Source organism: Eriocheir sinensis, chromosome 8 (genome assembly GCF_024679095.1).
Source record: "Eriocheir sinensis breed Jianghai 21 chromosome 8, ASM2467909v1, whole genome shotgun sequence".
Classification (NCBI taxonomy): domain Eukaryota; kingdom Metazoa; phylum Arthropoda; class Malacostraca; order Decapoda; family Varunidae; genus Eriocheir; species Eriocheir sinensis.
In genome coordinates this window covers 23,571,186-23,582,217 of record NC_066516.1, presented here as the reverse complement: position 1 = coordinate 23,582,217, position 11,032 = coordinate 23,571,186, and the positions used below count along the sequence as shown (strand labels likewise).

Below are 11,032 nucleotides of genomic sequence, written 5' to 3'. Positions count from 1 at the left end.
AGGGAAGGGAAGGGAAGGAAAGAGAAGGGAATGGAAGGAAAGGGAAGGGAAGAAAAGGAAAGGAAAGGAAAGGAAAGGAAAGGAAAGGAAAGAGAACTTGAGAGAAGGGAAGAGAAGGAAAAGGAAGGGAAGGGAAGAGAAGAGAAGGAAGGGAACTGAAGGGAAATGAAGAAGAGGGAAGGAGAGGATAAAGAAGGGAAGGGAAGGGAAGGGAAGAGAAGGAAAGGGAACTGAAGGGAAATGAAGAGGAGGGAAGGAGACGAAAGGGCAGGGAAATGGATGGGAGGGAAGGGAAAGAGGACCGAAAAGGAAAAGAAAGAATGAATAGAGAGGAAAGGCAAAGAAATGGAGGTGAAGAAAATGGGCGATAGGGAAAGGAAAGAAAAGGAGAGGAGAGGAAGGACGGGAAGGAAAGGGAGGGAAAGGAAAGAAGAGGAAGGGGGGGAGGTAAACGAAGAGAGGGAAGAGGAAATAAAAAAAAGAGGAAAGGAAAGCATGGAGGGAAAACACAAGGACACGTGGAGGAAAGGTAGAGAAATATGGAGGAGGAAAAGCTAAGATGTGGAGGGAAGAATGAGGGAGATGGAGGAATTATAGGTATGAGAGGAGAGGGAGGAAGGTAGATATGGAGTGAAAAGATGGAGGGAGGGAAACAGGAGGAGATAGAAGTGTAGAGGGAGAGAAGAAATGAGACAGAGATGGAGATAAAGAAGAAAAGTGGATGGAGAGGAGGAGGAGGAGGAGGGAGGAAGATGGATGGAGGAAGGGAGGTAGAGGAGGGAAGGGAAGGGAAAACAGAGGAAAGTAAGGAGCTAAGGAGAGAGAGAGAGAGAGAGAGAGAGAGAGAGAGAGAGAGATGGAGAGGAAGGAAAGGGATAAAGAGAAGGAGGAAAGAAAATGGAGATAAGAAGATAGAGAAGTGGAGATAAGGATGGATGGAGGACACGAGGGAAGGCAAGGAGGTGGAGGAATGGAGAGAAAGAATGGAGGAAAGTGAAGATGGAGGCAAAGAATCAGAGACGAAAAAAAATGCTGAAGAGGTTGGAGAGAACAAAAGAAGAGGGAGTTAAGGAGATAGAGATAGAGATATGGAGGGATGAATAAGAGGAGAGAAGATGATGGAGGGAGGTAAGGAGGTATGGAGGGAAGGAGAGATGGAGGAGTCTGTCATCGGTACCAGGAGAGAGACGAACCATCCCATCCATCTCGTCCACGGGTGTCTCTATCCCTCCTCTCCCCCTCCTCCTCCTCCTCCTCCTCCTCCTCCTCCTCCATTCTTATGTTACTTTCTTCCTTCTTTCTTATATTCCTTTCTTTCCTTCCTCCCTCCCTTAATATCTCTCTCTCTCTCTCTCTCTCTCTCTCTCTCTCTCTCTCTCTCTCTCTCTCTCTCTCTCTCTCTTCATTATTATCATTCTGTTCATCGCTTCCCTCTTTCCTTTCCTCCTTCATTCCTTTTAGCATTTTTTCCTTCTCCTTACCTTCCTCCTTTCTTCCGCTCTGTCTTCCTCCATTCCCTTTTGTCTATCTCCATTTTTCTTCACTCTTCCCTTTTTCCTTCACTCCTTCCTGCACTTCTTTCCTCCCTCCTTCTCTTCTTTCCTCCTTCCATCTGTCTGCCTCTCCCTCCCTCTCTCCCTTAATTAAGTTGGCAAACACCACATTTGAGGGTAATGAGGGAGTACCTTTGGGTGATGAGTGAAGTGGTGGTGGTGGTGGTGGTGGTGGTGGTGAGGCGGTGCGGGAGATAGTGACACCTGGCATTAGGTACTGGTGGTGATTGGGCTGAGTAATGGTGATGAAAGTGTGATGAACCGATAGTGTGTGTGTGTGTGTGTGTGTGTGTGTGTGTGGTGACGAGGGAGGTAATACTCGGAGTTGTGTGTGGTGCGTGAGTGGTGGTGTTGACGCGTGGTGATAATGATGGTGGTGATGGTGATGATTGTAGGGAGCAGGTGAGTGAGTGGGAGGGTGGTGGTGACGCAGGAGGAGGAGGAGGAGGAGGAGAGGGATGACTTGGTGACAGGTGAGGGTTGAAGGAGGACGAAGAGGAGGGGAAAGAAGGGGGGAGAGAGAGAGAGAGAGAGAGAGAGAGAGAGAGAGAGAGAGAGAGAGAGAGAGAGAGAGAGAGAGAGAGAGAGAGAGCAGTTGGGTGGCCTCAGCAGCTGGCACCCTCTCCCATGCCTTATAATATTTACTGCCACCAATTTACGGATACACATGTTACCCCCCTCCCCCCCCCTCCACCCCCCCCTTAGTGCCACCCCCCTCCTCTCAGTGCCATTCCCCCCCACGCTCCCCTCTGTACCACTCCCTCTCCCTCTCTCTTCTTTCTTTATTTCCCCCCTCTCTCTCCTTCTCTCCGCGTAACTTTTCTGTCTCTCTGTTTCTCTCTCTCTCTCTCTCTCTCTCTCTCTCTCTCTCTCTCTCTCTCTCTCTCTCTCTCTCTCTCTCTCTCTCTCTCTCTCTCTCTCTCTCTCTCTCTCTCTCTCTCTCTCTCTCTCTCTCCTATTAACTTCATTTGCGTTTCTTTTCTCTCCTTCCTCCATCCACACTCTTCTATCCCTTCCTTCTTCCCTTCTTCTTTCCCCTCATTCTTTCCTTCCTTATCTCTTCTCCTTGTTCTCTCTTCTCCCCTCGTGTGTGTGTTTAGTATAGATGGTTCGGTTCGGCTTCACTTCGGGTCTCAATGTTCGCTGCGTCTCCTTGTTGTTCCCCGAAACCTCCTCCTCCCCTTGTATGTATCTTGTGATTGCTGCCTGTGTGTGTTTGTCTGGACCTTTTTTTTTATTCTCTGAGACTTTGCTTGTAAGATTATTGGTGGTGTTTTGATTGTTGTGTTGATTATTCAGTTCATTTTAATTGCTTTAGTGTGTGATTTATCTAAGTAACTTGTCTATCTATCTATCTATCTATCTATTTATCTGTCTATCTATCCATCTATCTATCTATCTATCTATCTGTCTGTCTGTCTGTCTGTCTGTCTGTCTGTCTGACTATCTATCTATCTATCTATCTACCTACTTACCCACCTACCTACCTACTGTCTACTTATCTACTATATCTATTTATCTATATTCCTACCTAACAACCTACCTGTTTACATATCTATATACCTATCTATCTACCTATCTACCTATCTACCTACCTACTAACCCACCCAACCTACCTACCTGCCTATCTATATATCTGTGTAGCTCTCCATCTGTGTCTGCCTGTCGGTCTAGTACATACCCTAACACATAAGGAACAGGGTACAGGCAGGCAAAGGTCATACGACACTGGGTAGGCGCTCCTTGCCCGACAGTTTATTGGTCTTTGTACTGAAAATTAAGAGGGGACAGGTTATTGGAGGCAGAAAACGGGGTAGAGGAAGGAGGAAGAGGAAAGAGGGTAGGGCGAATTGGAGGAAGGAAAGGGGGGGGGAGGTTAGGTAGAGTAAAAAGTTAAAAGTATGGGAAGTAGGAAAGAGGAATTTGAGGAAGGAAGAACCAGAGGAAGTAAAAAGCAGAGGAGGAAGAAGGAAACAGAGGGAGGAAGAGACTGACCAGAAAAGGGAAAAAGCAGAGGAAGATGGAGGAAGAGGGAGGAGGAAAAGGCAGAGGAAAAAAGAAAACAGAGAATGGAGGAAACAGAGGAAAAAGAAGGAAAACACAAAAAAAGAGAAGGCAGAGAAAACAAGGAAATTCAGAGGAAGGAGAAAGAGGCAGTGGAAGGAGGAGGAAAGAGTATAGAGAAAAAGGAAAAAGAGGAAGAAGGAGACTGAGGAAGAAGGAAGTAGAAAAATAAGGAAGGAAGCACAAGCAGAGTGAGGCAGAGAGAGAAAAAAAGGAAATGAGAGAGGAAGGAGGAGACGGCTGAGGGAGGAGGAAAAGGCAGAGTAAGGAGAAAGAGAAAAAGTAAGAAAAAAAACCCAGTGGAATTAGGACTTAGAGGAATAAGGAAGGAATCACAGACAGAAAGAAGCAGAGAAAAAAACAAAAGATAGAGGATGAAGAGAACAGACGAAGGAGGACACAGTGGAAGGAGGAAGTAGAAGCATAAATGGGATAAAGGAAAGAGACAAGAAGGAAGAAAAATTAAAAAATAGAGTTCAATAGACAGAGTAATGAGGAGGAGGAGATGAAGGAAGTAAAGAAAGAAGGAAGAAAAGGAATCATAAGTTCTTACGTATTGGGGATGACAGGGTGGAGGCAAGTGGGTGAGAACGAGCATCTTTAAGAGCGAGAGGCGGAGAGACGTGGATGCTGCGGGTGTTGGTGGTTCCGTGAGTGTTGGTGATGGGTGATGGCGTCGAGATAGGCGGGCGACGGCGGGCAGGGAGCAGCTAGTCAGGGTACGGAATCAGCTTGTGGTGGGTGATGGTGGTGGTGGTGCTTGGTGGTGGTGGGTGTTTGTGGTGGGTGGTGGTGGTGGTTTTATTTTGTCTATGTGCAAGAGAAAAGTGTGTGTTTGGGGCTGTGTGGGAGGAGGAGGGGTAAGAAGGGGGGGCTTTGTGGGAGGGGGAGGTTGAATGAGAATGCTTAGAAGAGGAAAGGTTGCTATTATGACGTGAAAAAAAGACAGTTGGCGAGACATATTTGGACAGATGTCAGTCAGTCTATTATTGTGTAGCATGATTGTGTCTGTTTATGTCTGTCTATTTTCTTTCTCTCCTCTCTCCTCTCAGCCTCCTCCTTCCTCTACCGTAAAGGAAGGAGGAGGAAAAAGAAGAAGGAAACAGAGGGAGGAGGTTTGAACATGGAGAGATGGAGGAAGTAGTTATAGGAGATTCTAGACTGTCAAGACGTAGAGAAGAGAAGGTGGAGATCGCATGGAGTGGAGGTGGAGGATGAGAGGCATGGTGGTGGTGGTGGTGGTGGTGTCAATATACTTCAAACACAACGGCGGGATTTTCACACTCTTCCTCATCTCACATTAACAACTTTCCAAGGCCAAAAAAAAGAGATCACTCGGATTCTAATGACAGTTTTTAAAGTTCTTAGTACAGGAGAAGGGTCAAACTACCACCAGGGTCATACAACTACCCCTGGAAATAGACCAAACCCCTACAAAGGCCTTTTCAAATATGTTAACTTGGGCACCGAAATGTTTAAGAATGTGACCCAATATACTGCAATAGATAGGGAGTGGCAGGCCTAACGATGGCGTGGGAGAAAGCAGAGACGTACAGACGAGGTGGAGATAGCATGGATGAGTGGAGGGCGAGTGGCAGGTGAGGGGGGCGCGGGGTGAGTGAGTGGCAGCGTGCGGGGAGGGCGTGACCAGGAGTGTGACGGTGGTATGCAGACTGACTGACGTGCCCGGGGGTTCCCAGAGCCTTGTAACTTGACTTTCCCTGTTCGCTCTTCCTCCCTATGACCTGCCGCCCTGCCTGGTTCACGAGGGAGGCTTTAGGAAGGATTCTCGTGTGCTGGGCGACTAAGAACAAGAAGCTAACTGCACTATGTTCTTTAATATTAACTTATCCGTTTGTTCTTCCTCCTTACCCTCGCCGCCGCCCTGCCTGGCTCACGCGAAAGACTTTAGGATGGTTTCTCGTGTGCTGGGCGACTGAAAACAAGAAAATAAGTTCACTAAAGCATAACTATCCACTTGTTCCGCTCCGTTTACTCTTCCTCCCTGTTCCTCCTCACTGTGCCTACTCAATCTTTTCCCTTTTCCTTCCTCTTTCCTCTGCCTCCTCCTCTCTCAGTCTCCTCCTCCCTCTGCTTCCTTCTTCCTCTACTTTTTCCTCCTTTCTTTGCCTCCTTCTTCAGACTCCTTACGTTCTTATGTTCTTATGTTGGTATCTAGCGTTCTGTTACAAATTTGTGTAGTGTGGTGTGATATGTTGTGGTGTGGTAACGGTGAGGTTATTTGGTATAGCGTTCTGTTACAAATTCGTGTATAGAGTGTCGTGTGGTGTGCTGAGGTGTGGTATCGGTGAAGCTCTGTTGGTATAGCTCTCCGCTACAAATTCATGTGGTGTTGCGTCGTGCGGTGTAACTTCTGTGAGAGTGACAGTAGCAATCAGTGAGGCTAGAGGATCAGAATCTTTAACTCCTTGAATACGGATTTCCTACAGTCAGACATCACCAAGCTACTGGAATGGAGCAAAAAAAATGGCTGTTACAATTCAATGAAGAAAAATGTAAAGCCCTGCACCATGGGAAGGGATATCCAGCACCCCAATACCACATGGGAAACACTCCACTATCCACCACAGAGGCAGAGAAAGACCTGGGAGTGTATGTTACCAGGCTACCAGTGAGGGGATATCCAGCACCCCAATACCACATGGAGTGTATGTTACCAGGCTACCAGTGAAGGGATATCCAGCACACCAATACCACATGGGAAACACTCCACTATCCACCACAGAGGCAGAGAAAGGCCTGGGACTGTATGTTACCAGGCTACCAGGGAAGGTTAAATCCGTGTCAATCGCAGTGGACGGGTTAATTAATGATGGCAGTGTTACGAGCTCCCATTCCCGCCAAGGCTATGCAGCAGCGCCCGGGAATCCCCTCTACCCTTGACATGGTACCCGGCGTTCCCAAATGAATGATACGCGTACATCAATTAGTTTAGAGTACCATAATTAAATCAGCCGCCGGAGACGTTGATTTATCATTTCCACTCGTATAAGATCTATTAATAATTATCTTTTAGGCAATAAGTTTGATTGAATACCGTTATCCCCTCTCTTTTCATTTCTGTAATCTTATTAAGTTCTTTTTATCGGGGTCGCAGACGCCGATCAACAGACTGTCCATATTCTTGTTGTTGTTTTTCTATTCAAGTTGTTTTCCTGGCTTACCCATGCATTGTAGACATGACATTGTATAATAACATTTGTTGGCCCTGATGAACCCTACAACATGGCATTATAAACAAAGTCAGCTGTTGTTGTTTTTTTACGTCTTGGCCTGTGGCGCCGGTAGGCCTTCATAGTAGGGCCTGATGGTCGGCTCCAGCCCGTTGTGGCGCAGGCAAGTGTTTATAGTGGCGCCATCTTTAAAGCATTTTCCATTTTAGACCCCTGGTTGCATAATATAAATTGTTGGGGGGGTGTTGGAGGGTCATGCGACGACGATCTAGCAGTTTTTGTGCTATTAACACTTGTTTCATGTCCATAATTCATGCTGTTAGCGTCCACATGAGAGAAGAAAAAAAAGTTGTTGGTCTGTATCATGTTGATAAAAAAAGAATACCTGACCTTTCGTGCGGGAATGGAATCGTAAATCAAATGGACTCCTGTCGAGAGGGTTCCGTTACACAGGCAGCCACACCCCGATATAAAGCCACTCGACATTCTCTTCATTAATAACATATATTTAAAAGGCGATAAGAAGCATTAGTATGTATGAAATCTCTCACTTAATTTATTGTTCCTTTCATCTTCTCCCACTTTTTTTAATCCTTTCCTTTCCTTAATCTTTACAGCTGCTGTTATCTATTCCTGCAACCATTCATCCCTTCGCCTATCCTCCTTTTCTCCCTCCTGCTCCTCATTATTATTATTATTATCATCATTATTATTTTATCATTATCATTACCAACATTATCATTACAAATAGTATCTCCTCTTTCATCAGTTATCTAGGTAAGTAAGTTAGGTAGGTATCGATTTTTTTGGCCCTTTTTTTTATAGCTTGGGAAAGGCTAAGCCAGGCACTGCTGAAGGCGCCGCGAACCATCCTTGTATTGGGGGCGTCGCAACGGCCTTCGCTGCAGCCTTCACTCCCTCCCTCCGCGGCGTGGCGTGTGTGTGCTAGCGGTGATCTCATTCCGTCCAGGGTTAAGGGAGGACCCTGATTCCGTCCGTACCCTCCCCCGCGGCGCGAATGTTCCCCGCCTCCCCCCCCCCCACACACACCCCGTTTGTCCCTGTACACCTGTGGACCTTGGGCGGGGCTGGTAAGGAAGCGCTTTTATCGGCATAGGGGTCTTTGGGGAGGCTACAGGAGGGACACATGCACCCTTCTAATTGATTCAAGTTAAGATTTAAGGTCTGGTAAGGAGAGAGACCCTTTGCAACGGCATCTTTATATACCAATCTTATGTGAAACTAACTGAGCAGCGGTGTCGATGTGGTTAAATTAATAATACAATAAACTCGGGAAAATATTCATATCATTAAGGTAAATTTTGCATGATGATATTGTATAGTTTAGAGAAGAGGTCGCGTAGAAAACCTTATGCAACGAAGGGAAGGGGGATAGAGCCATGCAGTTCTGGGATGAAAAAATGAAGATAGTGTTCTGGGATGAAAAAATGAAGATAGTGTTCTGGGATGAAAAAATGAAGATAGTGTTCTGGGATGAAAAAATGAAGATAGTGTTCTGGGATGAAAAAATGAAGATAGTGTTCTGGGATGAAAAAATGAAGATAGTGTTCTGGGATGAAAAAAAGAAGATAGTGTTCTGGGATGAAAAAATGAAGATAGTGTTCTGGGATGAAAAAATGAAGATAGTGTTCTGGGATGAAAAAATGAAGATAGTGTTCTGGGATGAAAAAATGAAGATAGTGTTCTGGGATGAAAAAATGAAGACAGTGGTAATTTTTTTGCATTAGGAGGCTGGACTGCTTATAGCCTTATACAGATGAGCTCGAGTAGAGAGCCTTGTTCAGTGAAGTCAGGGTATAGCTAAAGGCATACAGTTAGAAAGTTCAGAACAGCATTTAAACAGTTATCACGCTCCTGTCCCTGTTACCAGAACGGTGAGTTACTGTGTTTGTTACCAGAAAGGCGTGAATAGCTAATGACCGCCGCGGAGAAGAGACAGGTCACGGGTTGTATTATAAAACATTTCGTCGCCCAAGTTCACATATTTGCCAAGGCTTTCGTATGAGTTGAGGGCATTTCCAGGAGTAGTTTTATGACCCTGGTGGTAGTTTGACCCTTCTTCAGTAGCGAATGAGTAAAGAAACACTCATTAGAACCCGACTGATCCTTTCTTTGACCATTATGAATAGTTAATGTGAGAAGTGAAAGTGTCTTAGAATGCCGGTCTTAACCTGAGGCGCGGCGGGAGCAGGAGCAGAAGCAGAAGCAGAAACAGAAGAGGCACGGGGAGGGGGTGGGCTGGTGGGGGGTAGGGGGGCGGGGGCGGCACAAACACGAGATATTTTGCTTGTGTGTGAGGCGTGAGGTGATGCGGTCAGGCGGCGCTTCTTATGGCCCGAGTCAGCGCTTCGCCAAGGAGTAAACAGGTCGGTCAGATAGCCAAGGGTGGTGACCGCGGCGAGTGACATGGCGCCGCTGACCTTCTCTGCAGCGCTGCCAAATTATCGTACTTTTGAACATCGTATTTTTAGCATTTTCATTCCTCAAACTCTCGTACCTTTACAAGTAACGATCGGAAATTAAAGTTACCGCTGAAAATGTTAAATAGTGATGGTTTTCTTTCATTTTCGCAATAGTTATATGTGTCAGAAACTACGGAAGGGCAATGTGATGCGCTCGATAATTTGACAACGCTGCAAGTTCTCTGTCCGGCGCCTAACACGTCACAACTCGATCACTCACTCTTTTTTTCTTTTTTTTTTTTTTGGTATTTCGTTGGGGACTCACTTTTTCTTTCTTCGTACGTATGGCTTAAGTGATAGATGAAGGGCAAAAAAACAAAGAAACAAAAACTGGTAAAATTATATAGCCCACTTTTCCTACTTTTTACGGCATAGGAGACTGAAGAAGGCCTAAAAACAATGTGTAAAATAACCCACGAGACGGTACTCCACTTTTCTTATTTTTTACGGCACAGGAGACGGAAGAAGGCCTAAAAATAATGTGTAAAATAGCCCACGACACGGTACTCCACTTTTCTTATTTTCTACGGCATAGGAGACGGAAGAAGGGCTAAAAACAATGTGTAAAATAGCCCACGACACGGTACTCCCATTAAAGGGTTAACCAGACAGAGCAAGATGTCGATTCCCCTTCTATTTTCAATCTCTCTTTCCTTTCCAAGCTCTCTACCTTCTTTTTCTCTTCTTTCCCCTCCTGTTTATTCTTTCCTTTCCTCTCCTTATCTGTTTTTCTATATCCCTCTTCTTCCTCTTCCTCTTTATATCTTCCTTCTCTTCTTTCCTTTCTCCCTCTGTTTCTTATTATCCTTCCTCCTTTTTTTTCTTTTCCCTCTTCTTCCTCTTTCCCGTTTTCTCTTCCTTCTCTTCTTTCCTCTGTCCCTCTTCTCCCTATCTTCTTTTCCTTCTCCCTCTTTTTCCTCTTCCCATTTCTCTCATTCTTCCCTTCCATTAGTGTTCCTCTCCCTCTCCTCTTTTCCTTTTCCCTCATTTTCCCATTTATCTCTTTCTTCCCTTCTCCCTTCCATTATTCCTCCCCTCTCTCCTCCTCCCTTCCCCCTCACCTGCACGCGCGCCTCGCTCAGGCTCGTCCGCTTGGCCAGCTCCTCCCTGACGAAGGCGTCCGGGTAGTGGGTCCGCTCAAACACCTTCTCGAGCGCCGTTAGCTGGACGGAGGTGAAGGTGGTCCGGTTCCGGCGAGGTTTCTTCTTGCGACCCTCAGCATCCTCGTCTGTGGGGGGAGACGAGAGGTTGGTTAAGGAATCGAGACGCGTCATTTCTCGACCTCGTCAGTGGAGGAGAGAAAGGGTTGGTTAGATGACAAAGAGCATCACTACGGCTTGTTTTTGCATTTTGAAGTAACTTTCTCGTCTAGAAGAAAGGAAAGATTGGTTAGGTGACAAAAGAGTGGTTCCCTTCCTCGTATCTCCCCGTCTCAGTGCCATGTAGAGACGGAGTAGACGGTTGACTGTGACGAAAGTTTGGTTAGGTGACAATAGAGTAGTGCATGTGACAGCTTGTTCTCTCTCTCTCTCTCTCTCTCTCTCTCTCTCTGTGACCGCGATCTTCAAACCTTTCTTAAAACAGTGCCACATCTTGTTCTATATAGCAGTGCCGCTTATGTATATCTTGTCCTCACCCTTTATAGCAGAGATTTTAAAAACTTTTCTTAGTGAGCTCTGTTTTGAATATTGCCCTTACGAACTAACCCAACAACCTAACCCAACCTAATCTTACGACG

The 11,032-nt window shown here is 46.0% G+C and overlaps 2 protein-coding genes across 4 annotated transcripts in view; one reads left to right on the top strand and one right to left on the bottom strand.

Moving 5' to 3' along the window:
• The window catches only part of LOC126995724 (uncharacterized), an 81,975-nt gene that overhangs the window by 17,785 nt on the left and 53,158 nt on the right, over window positions 1-11,032 (top strand). The window lies entirely within an intron of this gene.
• LOC126995723 (homeobox protein aristaless-like 4) overlaps window positions 1-11,032 on the bottom strand; it is a 51,485-nt gene that overhangs the window by 15,592 nt on the left and 24,861 nt on the right. For both annotated transcript variants that reach the window (XM_050855562.1, XM_050855563.1), the window contains exon 2: window positions 10,356-10,522. In XM_050855562.1, coding sequence (XP_050711519.1) covers window positions 10,356-10,522 — 167 coding nt within the window. The remainder of the gene's footprint in view (window positions 1-10,355; window positions 10,523-11,032) is intronic.